The following is a 22427-nucleotide window of genomic DNA, read 5'->3' as shown; positions in this document are numbered from 1 at the left end:
TAGAAGCTACAGAGACATGACAACTGAACACAATGACTGCCTGCAATCTTCTGCTGTAATGGACATAATGAAGATAACTGACAAAATCTAAATAAGGTCTGTATGTGTGCGCTCAGCTGCTTCAGCGGTGTCCAGCTCTTTGTGACCCCATGGACTGTAGCCGGCCAGGCTCCTCTGTCCATGGGGATCCTCCAGGCAAGAATACTGGAATGGGTTGCCATGCCCTCCTCCAGGGCATCTTCCCGACCTAGAGATTGAACCTGCATCCCTTATGTCTCCTAAACTGGCAAGTGGGTTCTTTACCACTAGCGATCATTTGGGTGATTTTCTGAGAAAGATCTAGGAGTAAAGGTGCCTCATATCTGTAACTTGCAAATGGTTCAGGAAAAAAATACATAAATATGAATGTATATGTTTGTGTGTGCTTACACACACACAGAAAAGAATAAAAGAAAGGTGGCAAAATATTAGTGTTTGATGACTATGAGTGAAGGGTGTGCAGAAACGATGCACTGGTTTTGGAAATTTAAGTCTAAAATTATGTCAAAATAGAAAATTAAAAAATATACAGAATTGTAGGTCTGTTTAAGCAAACAAACAAAAGGCAGATAAAGGAACATAAACTGCCTAGCAAAGCATGGGAAGCTAATCCTTCCAAGGATGATGGTTAGCAGACTGAGAAATGGGAAGGCCTAGGTGTCTAGGGAGGACGGACTCTGAAAACAGGAATAAGAAAAGTTGGTTCTGAGATCCCTTAAACCTACGTGCACAGGCAGGTCAATGCCCTCCCTGTCCTCTCCACCCACTGCATCTTAGCAGGAGGTTTATTCTCTGGAGAAAATGAACTAGAGAGACCCCACACTCCAGAGACACAACGGACGGCCAGCAGGATGAGGCGCCACACCAAATACGGCAGATTCAGTGATCATCTACTGTATGAAGGATAAGAACCGGTCTCCTTCCCCCGTTCTCCTCCCCAAAGACTTGCAGCCCAGACTTACTATCCATCCTCGCCCTACTCCCAAGGGCAGAAAGATTATCCTTTGGGTCAGTGAACCAATCCAACAGAAATAACCTAAAAGTACTTTTGGCCACCTCATGCGAAGAGTTGACTCATTGGAAAAGACTCTGATGCTGGGAGTGATTGGGGGCAGGAGGAGAAGGGGACGACAGAGGATGAGATGGCTGGATGGCATCACTGACTCGATGGACTTGAGTTTGAGTGAACTCCGGGAGATGGTGATGAACAGGGAGGCCTGGCGTGCTGCAGTTCATGGGGTCGCAAAGAGTCGGACACGACTGAGCGACTGAACTGAACTGAAGAGTACCAACAACGGGTAAACAGTTGAGTCCCCATCCATAAACCTCAGTAAAGCCCAAAAGTTGACAAGCCAAACCATGCACACAGGGCTTCCCATCAGTTTTCAGTGCCTCACCCAAATAAGAATAGACTGCTGAAAAACATCAGGTATTTGAAGAAAGTTTCCAATGTGAAAGACAGAAAATAAAGCCCTGATGATGGAATTCAAAGGAAACAAACAATACACGGAGCTTAAGACAAATAAAAACAGAAAGAAAAACACCAATACAGTATACTAATGCATATATATGGAATTTAGAAAGAGGGTAACGATAACCCTGTATGCGAGACAGCAAAAGAGACACAGATGTATAGAACAGTCTTTTGGACTCTGTGGGAGAGGGCGAGGGTGGGATGATTTGGGAGAATGGCATTGAAACATGTATAATATCATATATGAAACGAATCACCAGTCCAGGTTTGATGCAGGATACAGGATGCTTGGGGCTGGTGCACTGGGATGACCCAGAGGGATGGTACAGGGAGGGAGGTGGGAGGGGGGTTCAGGATGGGGAACACGTGTACACCCGTGGTGGATTCATGTTTCTGTATGGCAAAACCAATACAATATTGTAAAGTAATTAGCCTCCAATTAAAATAAATTTATATAAAAACAATAAAAAATAAAAACAAACCCACAAATATCTTCAGAGAGAGAAAGTACTGTATCCTTAAAACAAGAATAGGAAGCTATAAAAAAGATTAGGTAGAAGACAAGAAAAAACTCTTAGAAATTAAAAGTGAACAAAAATTTTAAAATGAAAAATTAGAAGATAAAATTGAGAAAATATCTAAGAAATTAAAACAAAAAGTCCATTAAGACATAAAGAAAAGATAAGAAAAATAAGGGTCAGTCTAGCACATTCATCATCAAGGTAACCCAAGTTCCACCAAGAGAGAAAGAGAGAAAACGAGGCGGGGTGGGGGAGATAGAAAATGTGAAAATTCCCTTATAAAGGGCCCAAATCAGTATCCAGTGAACAAAAAAACACTCATACCAGGGTGTATCATCATTAGTTTCAGAACACAGGATTTTCCAGGAAGATTAAAAGTGTCACACAAAAGGATCAGGAATTAGAATGACATCTCAGGTTTTTGAGATTAAAACGGGAAGATCAGCAGACAATGAAGCAATGCCTTTGAAATTTTGAAGAAAAGCCACGTGGACCAGAATTTTATACCAGCCCAAGCACAGCACTGCACACAAATATTCATCAAGGTGAAAGAGAATAGATGAATTTTCAGAGACGCAAGGTGACAGCAAATTTACCCCCCAACAGTCCCTTTTCTGGGGAAGCTACTGGATTAAAAAAAAAAAAAACCCAAAAAGAAAGAGGATGTTAGAACTTGAAAACAAAAATCCAACAAAGAAGAGAAAAGAAGAGAATTGCAAGAATCATGGTGAACAGAGAATTGAGGCTGACCTCTGTACAGGAGACCTAGAGAGCAGTCAATCCACACTGGAGCTGCAGGTGCGGGCTATGCAAGAGAAGGGTGGGAGGGAGGGAAAGAGAGCGAAGGCGGGGGACAGCCCATAGTTCACTTGCGCTTGACCATTTCACTCTTCGTTGGAGAAGTTAGTAAAAAGCAGTGATAGGAACATGGAAAGCTAAGAGAGTGTTTTTGTTTCGTTTTGTTTTTAAGACAGCTACGCATTTACTCCCTGGAAAATAAAAAAAGTTATGCAAGAAAGGAAACATAACCATGGTTTACTACTTGGTCCCACTGACACCAACATTTATATAGTCCTAATAATGCAACAATAAACATTGCTCTAATGAAAAATGATGACACTGCCCCACTGGTAAGATGAGAGGGAAGAGAAACGTGCAGAGGAAGAGGCAGGAACAGGAAACAAAGCACTAACTCTATGGAAGTAAAGAGACAATGTCTGAGATAGAGAAATAAAAAAAAAACAGCACTATCAGCATTTTATGAGAAGACAGGAAAATAAATATCAGAGGAGAGCTGAGAGCAGCTGCCCCTCGGGAATGGGCCTTAATTTACAGGCGTTATTTTATGATTTTACTTTTTAAACCATTCATGTGTTAAGCCATTCTATTTTTTTCTTAAACATGAAATTAAGAAATATAGCTGAAAGATAAAACAGAACCAAAAATCAAGACTCAAACTCCAGCTGGAGCAATGTGGAAATTTTTCTACTCTGCAGCTGTAATGACCCTCTAATTAGAAAAATTACACTCAAATATTAATTGATATGTCTATGTAAACAGTATAGGATACGAGAAATAGAATTCATTACCCCTGATGTTGGGATACCCGACAACTCATTTTCCCAGTAACCTCTGCTACTGAACCTCTTAAACTGACTCGAGGGAGAAAGAAAGTGGGCCCTGAAGCAAGGGGAAAGGGAATCGGATGTGCCGGTGAGTGACAGCTGGTGTGTGAAGGATGGCTTTGCCAAAATACCCAAGGTGTCCTCAATTCATCTGCTGCCAGACCAAGCTCCATGGACCCCGAGGACCTACTCCACTCGCTGCCCTCCTCTCTGGGACGTAAGGAAGCAGACAGGGGTTGACTCATAAATGCCAGAGTCATAAAAGTGAACTCTACAAAAGCCCGGGTGGGTGAGGAAGGTCTGCATCCAGAGAAACTGCACGTGCGGCTCGACCTCCGCCACCACTGGAGTCGCCATGCACACATGGCAACCCGGGTACACGAGTCTCCCTCTCCAGGAAGGATGCTCTGATTGACAGGACCCCCTCCGCAGCACCCCCGAGTCTGGCCCTTCCTGTGCTTTACTTATCCTCCCCACCTGGATCTGACCTGCGACCTCATCTTTCCCACGTTACTATCTGACCATCAGAATTCTTGGCATGGGGCCCCGGGTCAAGCTCCTGGGATCTTCCTGCGTCTCTCACTCCACAGACCCAACTCGGCTTTCTTTACTCCATGACCTGAGACTGTCCGGCTTGTTTCCACAGAAGCAAGTACAGCTACGAAACAGTTCAATGGCGAAGGCAACTCAAGGAAAGGCCTGGCATTGGGGGCAGGAAGGCGGACCTTCTGTGCAACTGTGACCCTGTAAATGTGGCACCTCTAAAAACAAAAGACTCCAAAACGCTTAAACTTACTTAAAATTCAAGCTAAAATTTCTGAATTCCATACATACTTCAGCCATATCTGGGCAGTGGGAGGAAAAAGGGGAGAAAATAAGCCAAAAAGGCCTCCTGGGGGAGGGGGTGAGCAGGGGAGGTGTTCAAATTCCAGAGACACATTCCACAACCTGGATGTTAAAGGGCAGGGAGTGGAGTTAAACAGACTCGGGGTTCTGCTCCATGCATCTGAGCTGGCGCTCCTTCGGCCTGCAGAGTGATTTATAGCTTGTTAGTATTTACAGCTGAGTGATATTTTCAGCAGCTTATACAACCACAACCTCTGTGAATGAGGAGGGCTGCCGTCTGGACATCTAAGTACCGGTAGCCCTGAGTTCTTCTTGTAGCTGAGACAGATGTGGGCTTAGCCCAGGCTCTGGAAGCTTCTAATCAAGTTCCAGGGATGCAGAAGAGGCACTGGATGGGGGGAGAGGGAGTGCCTTCTCCAGGCAGTGAGTCAGGACACACACAGTGAACCAATCCCACATCAAAGCACAGCCCCTGGACTAGCTGCATCGACACTACTTGGGAACTTGCTAGAAATGCAAATCCGAGGACCTCACCCAGACCAACACCATCTGAGACTAGGGGTGGAGTGGCAGCAATCTGCATTTTCACGAGCCTTTCAGGAGCTTCTGACACGTCCTGACATTGGAGAACCTCCTGACATTGGAGAACCGCTTCCCCAAGAACTAGGGACAGCAGCAGGCTCTGCTGCACCGAGTCCACAGCTCTGACCCTGCCCCTCGTGGGTGAGGACTGCCATGCAAGCAAGTGCTCTTCTACAGGCCTCCCACCTGCTGAGCCTTCCCCCTCTATCTTCAAAAGCTGGACTCAGGCTTACAGGATGCCTGCTGCTGCTGCTGCTAAGTGGCTTCAGTCGTGTCCGACTCTATGCGACCCTGGAGACGGGAGCGCACAAGGCTTCCCCGTCCCTGGGATTCTCCAGGCAAGAACACTGGAGCAGGTTGCCATTTCCTTCTCCAATGCATGAAAGTGAAAAGTGAAAGTGAAGTTGCTCAGTCGTGTCCAACTCTTAGCAACCCCATGGACTGTAGCCCACCAGGCTCCTCCATCTGTGGGATATTCCAGGCAAGAGTACTGGAGCGGGGTGCCATTGCCTTCTCCACAGGATGCCTAGGTGAGTGCATATAACCCGCGCCTGAGGCCTGGCTTGCAGCGAAGCTGCCACATGGGCTAGATTTCATAGGAACAAGTTTTTGCTGTCAGCCTTATTCTTATGCTGGGCGCAACAATCCGTTTTAAGTCACTTCCCCACTTACCTCGTCAGTTTGTCAGGTTTTTTGTCAATAGCTATGGGACCCCTGCTGTCTCCCTTTTCTGTTGTTCTAGGTCCAGTATAGTCAGTGTTAAAAAAAAAACAAACCTGGGTTAGCTATACTAGTGTTATCTATGACAACAAATCTGAAAAACACTGCCAGAAGGAACTAGGTAAATAAAATTTACCTTCTTGGGTAGCTCAAATGGTAAAGACTCCACCTTAAATGCAGGAGACCTGGGTTTGATCCCCGGGTTGAGAAGATCCCCTGGAGAAGGGCATGGCAACCCACTCCAGTATTCTTTCCTGGAGAATTCCACGGATGGAAGAGCCTGGCGGGCTGCAGTCCACAGAGACGGACACGACTGAGCGACTGACACTGCCACCACTACTCAATCACGTTAGCACACGATAAGGTGGAGACAATCCTTCTAATCACGCTGTACAAAAATAATATGGGAAAATCCTCCACTCTACGTGATTTTACCGAGACGATATGGCTTTGTTGGCACAGGCCAGAAACCCAGAACCTCACGGCTCTTGGCCCGCTCCAAATCCGCATCCTCAATGCTCCCGGGCCTCAGTCTGTGTCCTCCCGACAAGCTCGTGCCCTGCAGGCGACCAGAGGTAAGCTGGGGGAGGCTGTCTGAAGAGACCCCCAGCCACCCAGGCCAGGCCCAGATCCAGGCACCAGGCCCGCCAAGGGGGAGACCAGAAATGGCACACGCCTGAGAAGCGACACAGGCGGGGAGTGTTTGGGGAGATGGTAAAGTTTTGCTGAGACTTGCAAAAAAAAAAAAAAAAGGGGGGGCGGGGGGGGATGAAAACCTCAAGAGACCGTAAAATGCAGGCATCCTTGACAAGAGGAGCTAAAAAATTTAATGATTAAGAACAAATGTGTCATCTCTCACAAAGAAACTTCCATTTGGTGAGAAATTCCTTCCAAAGAGAAGATTCAAGACAAAGGGCCCATCTCTCCAGACCGGACCACTGTGCCACTTTAAAGTTGTGCTCCAGAATGACCTACTCACACGCTTTCATCGTCTTGAGAGTGTAGCAAAAGGTGGATAATGCAATCGGCCCCGCTCCGGTTACAAATGAGGACGGCAGAGCATCTGGTGGCCCAGGCACCGGGTTTCTGCGCGGCCGGCCACCACCCCTCCCTGTTTTCACCATCCACACACAAGCCTCTTCTTTTTTTTAACGTTAAACTCAGGCAGTGGCATCTGGCCAAAAAAGGGCTCTCTGCTCTCGGCCCTCCTCTCCAGCTGAGCAAGCTCAGAGCCATGGCTGGAGGCCCTGACTGCAGATCTTTGAAAAAGCCAGGCCAACCCTTGATTTACTGACTGAGATCCACACCAACTCCCACCTCGGGGTGCCTGAAATGGTAAATTTGATGGAATCTAGAGGGGAGACTCCCCTGCAGGCTGGGCTCATAGTAACCACATCTAGGACAGGTTAAGTATTTCTGAAGGGGCGGGGGGCGGGGGAGTTAACTATAAATAAATCAATGCTATTCAGGCTTTCTGTCAGTTGCTTTCACTGAAGAAGCAGAAATGTACAACCTACAGCTTTAAATCAGGGCTCTCATCACCTGAGCTCCTAGAACTTAAACACTAAATTCCCCTTAAGAAAGAAAAATAAATAAATAAATAAATAATATAGTTTCCAGTTGCTTATTCAGATCTATGCTTTTTATACTCATCTTCTTTCCCAAATTGAGTCCAGCATTCTGCTTTGTCCTCAATTAAAATATGCCTATTTCAAAACTATAAAACTTCATATACTATTTTCTCCTAGTCTGTATTCTTATGAAAGACAGAGACCAGAATCCCAACCATTTATCCTCAAACACTTTTCTTGGAGCTTTAGATAAAAGTACAGGAAAGCGCCCACTGTCTCCACATTCTCTAGCTGGGTCATGATTATCCCACCTGTATGAATTCTCCTGCAGAGCAACAGATGTGATCTTCTTTGTCTCAAGCTTGTACCATATGCTCAGAAGAGTGGAAATGTTTCAGCCTGGAGGAGGCTCAATGGCTCCCATAATACTGCATAAGCCAGTCAAGACACTTTGTGGGTAGAAGACCTGGGTTCCTGCTTGTTTACACAACTTGCCCATTATGCGACCTTGGACGAGTCGTCAGGCTCTGTGAGCCTCATTAGGTCTGCTTTAGACATGAGAGGGAATCTTTCACTTTTCTCACCTTCCCAATAGGGTGAAGGTCAAATAAAATAAAGGCTGTCGCGTCAGCATGCGACTGAGCTTTGGATGGTTCAAGTCCTGGAAATTCCACCCTCCTCAATCCCTCCTTCCTTCTTTATGTATAAAGGGCTTCCTACCTGAATTAAATTGCTCTAAATATTATAAGGAATACCAAGATAACTCAGAAATTCCCTTAAGAAACTTAAAATTTTACAGGAAGTTGTACTTCTATGTATGTTAAATGACAGGAAAGAAATAGATAATATGCTTTAAGATTTACAAGAAGGAAAGATTACTTTTTGTAAGGGGTCCAGGAAAAATCTCATGGAGAAAGGGGTACATGGCCAGGGCCCCTGAATAAAATGCATAAGACCAGAGGTGATGGTGAAGAACGGCGTCCAGGGAAAGAAGCAATGGTCACAAGGGCACAGGAAGGAAAAGCAGAGAGCAAACACAGGAAGGACAACATTGTGGAGCCAGAAACCTAGTGCTCCCCAAAAGGGAACAGAAGGAAATAAGGCTGGAAAGGAGGCCTGGCGCTGGACGGTGGAAGGCCCTGCTGCCAGACCATGCCTGGACTCCAACACCACCTGGCCCGCGATGCCCATGTACTCTCGTTCAATAGACAACACCATCCTCCTCACTCTTCCTAAACGCCTTCCCAGTTAGCACGGCAGGTGGTCCCTGGTATCACTCACATTTGGGTGGTGGTCTAGTCGCTAAGTTGTGTCCAACTCTTTGCGACCCTGTGGACTGTTGTCCGCCAGGCTCCTCTGTCCATGGGATTTTCCAGGCAAGAATACTGGACTGGGTTGCCATTTCCTTCTCCAGGGGAACTTCCTGACCCAGGGATCAAACCCAGGTCACCTGTCTTGCAGGCAGTCTCCAGGATTGCAGGCAGATTCTTTACCGACTGAGCCACCAGGGAAGCCCCATCACTCACATTTATCCTCCATTAATTCTCACCTGGTTCCTGAAACAGTCTCCTGCCTTTGGCCTTGTCCTCCTTCAACAGAAGCACCCTCCACACTGATGTCAGAATGACCCGAAATGCAATCTCAGCACGTGACTTCTGTGGAGGTGCTCTGCTGATCTCCCATCACCCACTGGAAACATTCCAGCACCTCCCTTAAGATGCCAGGGGTTTGGCAATCTGGGCCCTCAGAAGGCTCCACCTTCTGCGTCTCCCTCACAAACCCTTCACTCCTGCTACACTGACCCCCTCAAAGTTCCTGAAGCCGCCGTGCTCTCTTGTCCCTCTGACCCCTGAATTTGCTGCTCCTTCTGGATGGAACCAGAAACCCCAAAATTCATCATTCTTGGCCCACCCCCTCCCTGTATCTAACGCTCACTTGCCTGAGTCTCTGTCCTCCAGAGAACCAGGTAAGCTGGGGGAGGGGGAAATCTAACTTCCCCCTTTCTCACACAACACCCGCCCTTCTCTTTTAACACTTAACAACATTAAATGATGGTCATTTAACATTGTTCTGGAAGCAGCAGCCAAGGCAATTAGATAAAAGATAACAAAAGGTTCAAGTGTTGGAAAAAAGAATAATTAGCATTTGCAGGTATCACTGTACATCTAGAAGACACAAGAGAATCAACTTGAAAAAAGTCAAACAATTACAGAACTCAGAGTATTACAAGTTTATACATAAAAGCCAACAATATGTCTTCATACAAAAGTAATCAGTTAGGAACTAAAATGTCAGAAAGCATGAATTCCTTTATCGGAGTGTAAGAATGATAAAACACCTAAGAAAAAATTTTGCAAGACTTGTAAAGGACCAGTATACAGAAAGCTTTAAAATTTTACTAGAAAGACAAACCTTGCTTCCAGATAGCAAGACCTACTGCACTGTAAACTCCCCAGTGGCGTGGATTTTTCTCTGCTTTGTTGACTGACATATCTCAAGTACCAAGAACACTGCCTGGAACAAAATAGGCACTCAGGAAATACCCGCTGAATGAATACATGCCAAAAACAATCTAAAAAGTCAGGGTTATCAATCACAGTTCAAATAGGATTTATATTTGTATTCTGGGAGCAACAGAGAGAGATATCAACCTTCCAAGTAAGCAAAAATTCAAGTACTCAGGGTTACTGAAGGCATGAAGAAGCAGAATAACCAAAATGTTATTGGTGGAATTATAAACTGGTGTAGTCTTTTGAAAGAGCAATTTGTTAAAATCTATCAACACTCAAGTCGATGGGGTTGAAAAGAGTCAGACGGGGCTGAGCAATTGAACAGACTGATTGACTGATCAACACTTAAAGTGTGCCTATTCTTCTAGTTATTTCTCTGCTATTACTAATTCTACAGATACATTCACACATTTATGTGCATACACACCTGAAAGGCTGTGTGGATGCAATAATATGCATCCCCCCTATTACTGTTGAAAACAGATTTGCCTGTAAGACAGACCTAAGCGGTGGGATCACATACAGCAGTCCAACACGTGATCTTAGCCAAAAGGCCAAAACATGATTACAGCAGTCCTTAAAACTGAAGTATCCCTATACAGAATGAAATGGAAGTAAGCCCATGATCTAGTTTTAAAGTAAAAAAGGCAAGGTTGAGAATAATATGCATCGTGTGACCCCATTTGTATTCTAAAATTACACAGTATGTCTATACAGGAACACAAACATTCTGGAAGGTTACCTTTGGCAAGGAAGTCAAGGGAAGAGATGGACAGAAGGAAACCTTCCCTCAAGGAAAACAGAAAGGAGGTGTTTGCTACTGTTTCACTTGCCTTGACGGTTTTACTTCCTCTTGGGCACTCCCGGTTCAGGAGCACTGCCCGCCCTTGCCCGGGGCTCCCTGGGAATTCCACCCTCAGCTCCACTGCAGGGCAACTCATACAATACCCTTCCTTCCGGGCTTCCCAAGTTAGCACTGAGTTCCTCTGAGGGCAGGGCCTGGTTTCCTCTGCTTTCTCAGCACCTGGTGGAGCACTGGCACACAATAAGCCCTTAAGAAAGGCAGGAGGGAGATGGGGAGGGAAAAAGAAGACCAACCAGGTGGCAGCATACAGCACTGTTAAGAGCGGGTAGAGTCAGGAGACAAGGATGGCTGGCCACAAAGAGAAGAGCAATGATTCAGCGGAGAGGAGTCTAGCTCTCTCACGCAGAGGCCTCGGGGTCTGTGAGCCAGAGAGCAGGTGTGCCCCAGAGCAGAGACTGTGCCCCCCACAGCTTCAGGTACTTGTCCCTCCCAGGCCACAGGTACCTCATGACTCCTGCAATTAAGGACGAAGCTCTGAGAGCAGCATCTGCCCACCCCATCTTGCTGCTGGAAGGACTGAGGGGTCTCAGCCACCCTGAGCAATCCCTAATGCCTCTCTACATTTTTGCTGATGATGTCCCCTAGCAGGGGCCTGAATGTTAATTGACATCCATGCAAAGCACTTAGTTAGCATAAAGCACAAGAGGCAGGGCTCAAAATATAAGCCATCACTAATTGCTTAGAGAATCTTTTCAAGAGTTCAAAGCACCACCACTGCAAAAGTCATCAGGAAGTCTTCCATTTCCAACAAGACCCAGGCCTCCCAATTTATTTCTGCAATAAACAAACACACTGCCTTCCTAAGCACATTTAAAACAAACTGCTGCTTCAGTACTTGTTACTTTGGTCATTTCAAAATTAAACTGGTCCTGCGTGCGTGTGTGCTAAGTCGCTTCATTCGTGTCCTATTCTTTCCTTACCCCGTGGACTGTAGCGCGCCAGGCTCCTCTGTCCATGGGGATTCTCCAGGCAAAAATACTGGAGTGGGTGGCCATGCCCTCTTCCAGGGAATCCTCCCAACCCAGGGATTGAACCTAGGTCTCCCGCACTGCAGGTAGATTCCTTACCATCTGAGCCAACAGGGAAGACCAAAACTGGTCCTATTGGGTCCCACATATTCTAGCACACTCTTATATCTTAGAAAGCTCAAACTTAAATCACCTTTACAAATCCAGTGCATGTTCCATCGTCCTGGCCGCTGGCCTATGCCTGACGTGGCTCACCCCAGCATTTACTCACCACAGCAGGAGGGTCATTCCAGTCTTCATAGGAGATGGCAGCGTATGGATAGATCCGATCATTGATGATCTGCAGGGTGGCCAGGGCGATGGCCTTGATTGACTGGAAGTATGCTTCCCAAAACCACCGTGCCTGTGAAGAAAACCACACTGCGTGAAATGAGCAGTGAGGGAAGAACTAGAGGCTCCATCACAGGCACCTCTGCGTCGGGGTCATTTCCTTATTCTCAAAGAAGAGCAAGCCCAAGGCAAAAGCCTGCCTGCTGTGCAAGGCAACTCCATCAGAATGGGCATTCATCCAAGGCAGTCAAACAGGACATGAGCGCAGGCAATGCACATGGAATCCAATTTAGACAGAAAAGAAACTACATGGGAATGAAGTATCAAGTTTATAGTCTTTTTTTTTAATATTACTACTAAAGTGCACATAAAGTACATTCAGTACTCCTATAATCACTATCCAGATAAAGATATAGAACATTCCAGCACCCCAGGAGAGTCCTCTCTGCTGCACCCAGCCAGTATCTCACCCCTCCAAGAGTAATCCCTACTCTGATTTCTGTTAGCCCACTAAGGAATTTCATATTAATGGAACCAAATAGTATTTACTCTTTTGTGTCGGACCTCTTTTGCTGAACACTGTAATGTTAAAATTGGATTTCAGTGTCAGGTTATGCTGGCCTCATAAAAGGAGTTGAAAAGTGAGTAGAAAAAGTTCTATTCTTTGACAAATGTTAGCCAAGTTTGGCATTATTTCTGCCTTGAAATACTGAGAAGTCATCAAAAAAGCCATCTAAGGTTTTGTGGTTTTTTTGGGAGGGTGGGGTGGGTAACGATTTTAAATCATGGATTTTCTTCCATAGACATAAGATTCTGCATATTTTCATGTCAGTTTTGTAGGTGGTATTTTTCAACGAATATGTTCACTTTAAACTGTTAAATGTTTGGACTAAATGTATGTCTATTTAATGCCTATAAAATCTGTAGTAATATCTCTCTTTTCATTCCTGATATTGATCATCTGTGTTTTCCCTTTGTACTTGATCAGTCTTACTGATGTTTATCAATTTTATTAATCTTTTCCATTTCATTTTGTTGATTTTCTTCATCTTCAGTTAAGTTCAGTCGCTCAGTCGTGTCTGACTCTTTGCGACGCCATGGACTACAGCAGGCAGGCATCCCTGTGCATCACTGACTCCCAGAGCTTACTCAAACTCATCCATCGAGTCAGCCATGTCATCCAATCATCTCATCCTCTGTCGTCCCCTTCTCCTCCTGCCTTCAATCTTTCCCAGCATCAGGGTCTTTTCTAATGAGTTGGCTCTTCGCATCAGGTGGACAAAGTATTGGAGTTTCAGCTGCAGTATCAGTCTTTCCAATGAATATTCAGGACTGATTTCCTTTAGGACTGACTAACTCTCAAGAGTCTTCTCCAACAACACAGTTCAAAAGCATCAATTCTTTGGCGCTCAGCTTTCTTCATGGTCCAACTCTCACATCCATACATGACCACTGGAAAAACCACAGCCTTGACTAGATGGACCTTTGTTGACAAAGTAATGTCTCTACTTTTTAATATGCTAAGTTTGTCACAGCTTTTCTTCCAAGGAGCAAACATCTTTTAATTTCATGGCTGCATTTACCATCTAAAGTGATTTTGGAGCCCAAGAAAATAGAGTCTGTCACTGTTTCCATTGTCTCCCCATCTATTTGCCATGAAGTGATGGGACAAGATGGCATGATTTTAATTTTTTGAATGTTAAGTTTTGAGCCAGCTTTTTCACTCTCCTCTTTCACCTTCATCAAGAGGCTCTTTAGTTCCTCTTCGCTTTCTGTCATAAGGGTGGTGTCATCTGCATATCTGAAGTTATTGATATTTCTCCCGGCAATCTTGATTCCAGCTTGTGCTTCATCCAGTATGGCATTTTGCATGATGTACTCTGCATATAAGTTAAACAGGCAGGGTGACAAAATACAGCATTGACGTACTCCTTTCCCAATTTGGAACCAGTCCATTGTTCCATGTCCAGTTCTAACTGCTGCTTCTTGACCTGCATACAGATTTCTCATGAGGCAGGCAAGGTGGTCTGGTATTCCCATCTCTTTAAGAATTTTCCAGTTTGCTGTGATCCACACAGTCAAAGGCTTAGCATAGTCAATGAAGCAGAAGTAGATGTTCTTCTGGAACTCTCTGCAACAGATGCTGGCAATTTGATTTCTGGTTCCTCTGCCTTTTCTAAATACAGCTTGAATATCTGTAAGTTCTCAGTTCACATACTGTTGAAGCCCCGCTTGAAGAATTTTGAGCACTGCTTTGCTGGCATGTGAGATGAGTGCAACTATGTGGTAACTTACTTACTTAATTCTTCACCTAACTTTTTTTCTATTTTGCTCCTTTCTGCTCTTATTTTTACTTTCTTTGGTTTTGGGGGACTTTAATCCATACTGCATTTAGATTCTTGAGATTGAAGTTTAGATATTTCGATCTTTCTTCTTTCTTAATACCTAAATACAAAGCTGTAAATTTATTTCTATGCACTATTTTAAATACATCCCACACATTTACATATCATTTTCATTATAATTTAGGTAAAAAAAATTAATTTCCATTGTAACACTTTCTTTGGCCCAAAGGGCATTTATTAATAGAAGTATACTGTTTAATTTCCAAACACTCTCAGATTTTATATTTATCTGTTACTGATTTCTACTTTGCACTGTAGTCAGGGAACATACAAGTTATTTCAAAACCTTGCAATTTATTTAAACTTGATTTATGGCCAGGCACATTATTTATTTTTGTCAATGATCTACGTGCATTTTAAAAAGAGTATCTTGCTGTTGATGAGTGTAATGTTTTACACTTGTCAAGCAGAGTAAGTTGATTATTTAGTACTATCTAAATATTCTATACCTTTATTGATTGCTCTCTGCCTGTATGCACGTGTGTATGTGTGTTTATTTCCAAAATTTTTACTTTCAAATTTCTGCCCTTAAAGTTTGTCTAAAGATTATCTCTCATAAAAAGATATAAATGGATTTTAATATTTTATCCCATTTAAAAACCTTTGGCTTTCAGTTGTACATACAGTCCACTTATACTTAATGTAATTTCTGATACAGTTGAGTTTAAGTGTTTGCTCATTCTATTTGTCCACAGAGGTCCACAGATGTACCTCAGTGTAGCTCTTTGTATTTATCCTACTGAGAACTGTATAGCTTCTCTAATCTGTGACTTTATGTCTCCTGATGCTTCTAGAAAACTGTCAGTATTTTTTAAAATGTTGGTTCTATCACACTCTCCTCTTCTACAACTCCAGACACACATGTATGTAAAATGTTTTCACCATGTCCTGTATGTCTCTTATTCTCTTTTCTGTATTTTTCCTCTCTGTGCTTCAATCTGTGTATTTTTCTACTAATATTCCTTCTGGTCCAATAATCCTTTATCCTTTTCCAATAATCCTTTATCCTTTGTGTGTGTAAGTCTATAAACTGCTATTAAATCCATGTATTGAACTGTTAATTTCACTTCTTATATTTTTCATTTCCAGAATTCCACTTGGCTAAGAAGATTTTGTATCTTGTTGAAATCCTCCTTCACTTCTGTATTATTGAGTATTGTTAGTTTCTGACTGATAACTCCAATATCTGAATAAACTTTAAGTCTCTTTCTGCCATCTCTTTTTATTCTTCATTTTGGTCATTTGGTTTCAATTTCTAACTTGCATCTTAATTTTTTATTAGATACCAATATTCTGCATTAAAAATTATAGAAGTTTCTGGACAATCCAGATTATCTTTATCTTAAGAATATAACACATTCTGCTTGCAGGCACAGAGAATGCAGTCAGACCACTTTAATCCTATCAGCTTCAACTTTTGTCAGGACTTTTTTCAGCTTGCCCATAGTCTGAAGGTGTGGCCTTCTGGGCCTTCAACTAAATCCTGGGGTATTTCCCAGGACCCCTCCATCCTGGCCAGCCCTGAACATGGACCTTTGTCTCATTAGCACTATATATGGTTACTGAAATAGCTGCACAGCTCCTTAGGCTCCCAGCCGCTTCTTTCTGCAGGGACTCCAGGAGTCTTGCTCTGATCGTGTGCACCTTAGGAGTTGGCAAAGACCTTAATGGAAGACTGCATGCTCGTTTTTTGTTTATTTCCCCATGATTCCCTTTCTCCTGAGACTTTTGTCCTTCAAATCCCAGATACTCTGGGAACCCCCTAACCCCAGCCTGTCAGCCCTGTGGGGCTGCTGTTTCCTGTGAAGTCCCCATACCCATGACTGTGAATTAGAAGTCCTCGGGGGATGGCATCAGAGTGAACAGGCAGCTATTCTTAGGGTGCTCCTGTCTCTCAGGAATTATCCCTCAAGTCCTGGCTGCTCTCTGAACTGTTGTTTCATCTATTATAATGAGCTTCTGTACTTCTTTTTCTTTTATTGACAGGAGGGTTACTCCCAAACCAGCCACTCTGTCAGAGTCTTCTGAAAGAAGACGGTTTCTTATCCAAGCAGAGTTTAAACTCGGTTCCTAAAGAAAGCAGGATGCTGACGCCGATGACCTCTCCAGCTTCATTCAGCCTACGATCCCACTCAAAATCAGAGGCTGTTTGCATTTATGCAAGGGGGCCAAACATATCCAAGTTTAGCATGAGAAACTGGAAGCATAACCAAAATAGGGAGAGGAAAAAAAGACACTTTCTAGTCTAGACTTACTGACTTTGGGTCTGTTTCCTGGACAAGTCCTCTATTAGTTAAAGCCTTGGATAACTTCTGAGTTATATGACGACTATTGTTTCCACTAACAATAAGGAGAAGGCAAAGCATCACAATGAGAATTTCTCCTATTCAGAGAAAATCAAAAACAGATTTAGCTTCCAGGGGCATCTGACTTGAGCCGTCCTGCGGTTTGCCATCTGGGTACAGCCAGGGGGGGCCTCTTGGCTGCCTGCTGCTGCTTCGTAGATACACTCCACTCACTCTAGTCTCCTTCCTGCTCAGCCATGCTGCTGCTTCCCCTCCCATCGTCCAGCCAAAGCATCTACAGTTCATGAGGCCTAAGAGAACCTACCTTCTCTGTGAAACCTTTACTGAGCACCCCCAACATCAACAATCTTCCCTTACTAAGACATCCCACCGCATTCACAGCCTTTACCTTATGGCTTAGTTCTCTGATACACCGTTCTAACACTGCTTTACTGGCATTTCAGATGACCACTTTTCTCTCTCCAGCTACACTGTGAATTTCTTGGCTGTGGAAACTGGCATTTTTTTTTTCCTCATTAGTATCCTTACAAACGTTAGAATGTTTTGCCTGCTGCAAAGCACTACTGTACCCATGATCTCATCTGCTCTTTATAACCAAGTTTGTTAACTTTTGGGGGTCGGGTGGCAGATACAAATTTCATTTTATATGTGAGAAACTGAGCTATTAAGTGGCAAAGTCACCAATCCAACCCGTGAATCCTAACTCTAAAGTCAGACCTTCTACCTCCTTCTAGAATATGAAGAGTACCAGCACAGAGTAAGGAAATGGTCCTCTACCACGGCACCAAGATGCATGAGCCCACACATAAACACAGCTTAAATATTTACCTCCTTTTCTACCCAAATGGGTTCATCGTCATATGTTTGTTTGTTTGTTTTAATTTCAAATCACACCACACTCAAACTCGAGCATTCCAAAGCTTTGCGTTCACATTTAATCACAGTGGAGACAGCAGCGTTTGGGATTTACACGAAACAATGACTGGGAACAAATCCACCTAGAATACCAGCCAGAGGCACAAGTGTAGGACAGAGACTCTGATTTAAGATGTCTCAAATCATCTCATCCTGTCCACCAAATTGCAGTTCTCCTGGAAAGGAAGCAAGCCTTGCCAATAATCACAGCTCAAGTGTCTCGGCCTGAGGATAAGTGAACTTCACAGGCTTAATTATTTCTGCAGGACCTCTTTAACACCTTGCAGCATTTAGAAGGCATAATTTACAGCCCCCCAGGACTCAGCATAGGCCACTTTTGGCAGAGAGGAAGGAGTTTTCAGCTCTGTTGTGATATACATGAAAGCACCACCATTCCCATCCAGTGAGCTAAATGCAAACACTTATTTTGCTTTGAGATTTTTCCCCCCATCAACATGGGCTATCTGAAAATTTGAAATGAGGGATTCTTCCACAAACCTGCGGATTCCCCACACGCTCTACTCTATGCATCTACACAGCTGAAAGCTAAGTCATATATGAAAAGGTCATACCAACAACCTCCGACAAAGCATTTAACTTTTCTTCATGAAACTGATACCACAGTAATTTTGTAAAAGCAGATTTCAAAGCACAGGAACTAAAGTTCCTATGACACTTTCAAACATTAGAATCATGAAGCAAAAGGCAAGGCTTGGGCCAACTTAAAACTATCTCAAGCAAACACAAACTTCAAACTAAAACTGCTACTGTGGTTTAATTTCTTTGATTTTCAGTAACATAAAGCCAACAGGACTAGCAATAACAAGTGTTTAAAGGAAGCAAGTACAATATGGGAGAAAGAGTCATGGTGATGAGTGTCTTGCACGATTTTAAGCAGCTTACTGCTGCTGCTGCTAAGTCGCTTCAGTCATGTCCGACTCTGTGCAACCCCATGGACTGCAGCCCACCAGGCTCCCCCGTCCCTGGGATTCTCCAGGCAAGAACGCTGGAGTGGGTTGCCATTTCCTTCTCCAATGCATGAAAGTGAAAAGGGTGAAAGTCAAGTCTCTCAGTCGTGTCTGACTCTTAGCGACCCCATGGACTGCAGCCCACCAGGCTCTTCCGTCCCTGGGATTTTCCAGGCAAGAGTACTGGAGTGGGGTGCCATTGCCTTCTCTGTTAAGCAGCTTAACCCTCTCTATTTTTTGAATCTAGGGGATGGACACCACACCACCTTTCTCTTGGAGCTGCAGGTTCTGTGAGATGAGGTTTGTAAAGCTCCTCGCCCTGTGCAGAGCAGATAATCAGAACATCTCCTCCACACCTGCACCCATCCTGCCCCTCGAGGTCACTTACAGTATATACTACATTCTGCGTGATTTGGGGGCGGGGAGGGAGACAGGGGAAGAGGAGAGACAGAAGGGATTCTAAGGTTACACTCCATTCATTTCAATTCTTGAAGCCAGGAAAAGAATCCAACTGGTCAGAGAAGGGAGGTAGGTATAATAAAAATAAATACAAGGATGACAGAACTTAATACTGGAAAATATCTCACCCACTAACATGTCTCTTCTACCTGAATCTCTAAGCTTCCAAGGCAGAGGCCAGCACTTCTCTGCAGACCGTGAGAGTGGGGACGCATCTGGTTTTGCTCATCACTGGTCTTGCAGCCCCTAGCACAGCGCCTGTCAAGGAGTGGACAGTCAAATGTTTGTTGAAAGAACAAATCCATCTCCCTCACAGGCACCACAGGCATCTCACGGAACTCTCCGGATCTTCTAAGCACCAGCCCATGACCTTAAAGGAGGAAAACCGTCAGTTCACAAAAAGGATCACCTCGTGCATGCAGAATTTTAAAAGGGAAAAGATGGGGCAGGGAGTGGATTTGAGGGGGGAAAAAAAAGGAAAACGTGTTTCTAGGTGAAATGGCAAGGCAGAAATGGGACATGGGTGTTCCTTATATTGTGTGTGTATAGACCACGAGAGAGAGAATCAGTGGTTAGAACTATGCCTTGCAAGTCTGACCTGGAAGTGTCCAGGATATCTAACCATGAAGAAATTACACAGAAGAACCCCAGGACCCCAAAGTAGTCCAAGGGCGACTGCATCCCAAGCACAGTGACGAGTCTCCAACACCCTTTCATCGGCAACCAACTGCGCACTGCCCTTTCCAACAGAATCTCCTGAATGTGACCCATGCCAACAGACTTCGTTTTAATATATTAAAAGGACATTTCTAATGAAAACGACAAAATAAAAAAATATACCAGCCGGTGATGCCTCTGTGTCAAACCTCATCAGGCAATGCTGTCCAAACACGTAACGGTGGATCAGTAGGTACCCCAATATTACTCTACTTCCCCACCCCCACCCACTGGTTGGCCACAGAATAAAAGATCTGCCTCTGCTTGGGATGTAGAAAGTCGCAAAGAAACATGGAATCTACAGTAACCATGAGAAAAAGCCACCAGATACACCACCAACACTGTAACTTGCCCTGGACATGTGGGAGAGTTGCGGTCAGAAGGCAATCAGGGACACCCGATTTCTAAGAGCGCCATCCAGGAGCCATGGGACACTCAAATCCAGCTCGGGAAGAGCAGAGAAGGCGGGGGTGGCTGCTATAAAGGCAGTCACCAAAACCAGCTAACATTTTAACAAATTCTTCAAACTGAGTGTGGGCTAGTAGGGCAGTTTGGGAGTTCTGGACACAAGCAGAATCTGCACTCACTTTCGAGCCCTTTTCTGCTGGATGTTCTGGAGAAAGAGGAGGGCAGGAGAAGAAACCAGAGACATTCCCTTCAATGGCACACAGGGAGAAAGCCCTGTCCCTTTCTCAAATCTTTTTTTTTTCATCCAAAGCCAAATCTCTACCTGCTTGGGGGTTAGCAGGAAAAGCCCTCACCCCCAAAGGCGGATGCAGATCCTCGGCTTCTGGGAGAGGGGGAGACAGGCAGCCTGCCCCGCACTCGGAGGGCAGGAACCCTTCCAGCTCCTAGAAGGCTCAGCTGTGGCTGGGGTCGAAGCAAAAGCCTCTGCTCCCAAGGGAGGGGTAGGAGACTCCCTCCAACCCCAGACCCCCACAGACAAAGGGCAGACTCCAGCTGCCCCAGGAACACTGAGAAAGCACCCCTTCCACGGCCTCAGCAAACAAGCCTGCAAGACTGAGGCTGGACCAGGGGAATGGAACCCTCCTGGCCCACCACAGGTCTGGCACCACATACAAGCAACAGAAGTCTACCTACCCGCCGACGGGAGCACGGCTCCCTGTGTAGTGCAGGGGGGCAGGGCCTGCTGGAAGCGGAGGGCGGAGCTGGAACTCTGAGAAAAGCCCCAGTACCCTGTGCCCCACACAAGAACGAGGAGACCACTGGCAGCATCTGGAGTCAGCGGTGCTGAAGGTAAGTCCAGCGACAGAAAAACTCAGACCCATCCCAGTTACATGCTAGGTTGAGTCAACCTCCCATGCGAATGGCTCACAGAAGGTCTGCCCACTGCTGGACACGACATTTACTTTAGGTCTCCTGTTTTTCTAACACAGTCCATCACTCAGTCAAAGTTTATCAGAAACAAAATACGAGAGAAAACAATCCACTGTCATAACATAAACCCATCAAAAGAACTAGGCTGAAAGATGACCAAGATGTTTGGAACTACCAGATGGAGACTTCAAAATAACTATAATTAACATGTGAAAGAATCTAGTGAAAAAGTGGACAACCTGCATGAACAGATGGGCTTATTCAGTAGACAGATGAAAACTATCTGTAAACAAAGAGCCAAATGAAAATGCTAGAAATAAAAAGCATACCATCATAGAATTTCTTCAAGTGTGCTTATCACAATAGAGCAGAGGAAAGAAAAATGGTAGTAAACTTGGAAATAAAAAAGAAATGATCCAAACCGAAATGCAAAGAGAAAAAGAGTACAAGAAAATAGAGCGTCCAAGAACTGTAGAACCACATGGAAATGTCCTAACAGTACCTGGAGCCAGATTCCAGAGAGGGGGTTCAGAAACAAGGCAACAGATACATTTAGAGAAATAGTGGCTACGAGTTTTCCCAAATTAATGAAAAACAATAAAACGGACTGAATAAGCACAGAGAACCAAGGCAGATTAAATAAAGCATTTGCCTTCTCCCTCAGGAAGTTTGAGAAACAGCTGCACCGTTCGAGCCGCAGAAGCCCTTCTGCCTCTGAGCAGCAACCTGGGAGATTCCGGGGGATCTGAGGCCAGGAGATTTTCTCTCAGCTCACTGCACTGACAGAACATTTATCTCAGGTGAAGGGCTGGAAAATATTTCCACGCCTCATGGATTAATTTTTCAAAGCTGTGTCTGAAGGTGAATCTGAAAACTTCCAAAGGGATTCCGAGGCTTTCCAAGCACTTAACGTACCACCGGCAGACGAGCTCCTTTTCGTTTCTTTGCTGTGACAAATGGAGCCAGTGAGCATGCCTGTGACGGCCCCTGAGCCTCCTACACGGCAAGCTCTGCAGGGTCACACGGGCTCTCTTCCCCGCCACCTTCCTGGGCAGGTGACAGGGCCCGAGCAGGGAGCCGAGTGCCCTTCTTGCTGACCTCACTTCCGGGGTGTGGCTAACCCCATGGCCAGCCTGGAGGCAATGGAGACAGGCATGGACAGCCTCCGCCTGGCAGCTGAAAACACACACAATGGTGAGGTCGAGGGATAATCAGGGTGTCCTGATTCCCAGTGGAGCATTACTGCAAGACTGGCTTCTTGTTTATTC

The 22427-nt window shown here is 44.8% G+C and overlaps 1 protein-coding gene across 4 annotated transcripts in view; it reads right to left on the bottom strand.

The window, feature by feature from the left end:
* EXT2 (exostosin glycosyltransferase 2) overlaps nucleotides 1-22427 on the bottom strand; it is a 148952-nt gene that overhangs the window by 67782 nt on the left and 58743 nt on the right. For 3 of the 4 annotated variants that reach the window (XM_070804090.1, XM_019975190.2, XM_019975191.2), the window contains one exon: nucleotides 11993-12124. The exons of the other annotated variant lie outside the window; for it this stretch is intronic. In XM_070804090.1, coding sequence (XP_070660191.1) covers nucleotides 11993-12124 — 132 coding nt within the window. The remainder of the gene's footprint in view (nucleotides 1-11992; nucleotides 12125-22427) is intronic. 4 annotated transcript variants of the gene reach the window in all.

Source organism: Bos indicus, chromosome 15 (assembly GCF_029378745.1).
Source record: "Bos indicus isolate NIAB-ARS_2022 breed Sahiwal x Tharparkar chromosome 15, NIAB-ARS_B.indTharparkar_mat_pri_1.0, whole genome shotgun sequence".
Lineage (NCBI taxonomy): Eukaryota > Metazoa > Chordata > Mammalia > Artiodactyla > Bovidae > Bos > Bos indicus.
Note: the sequence above shows the minus strand (reverse complement) of the source record. Positions and strands in the feature narration are given on the sequence as shown.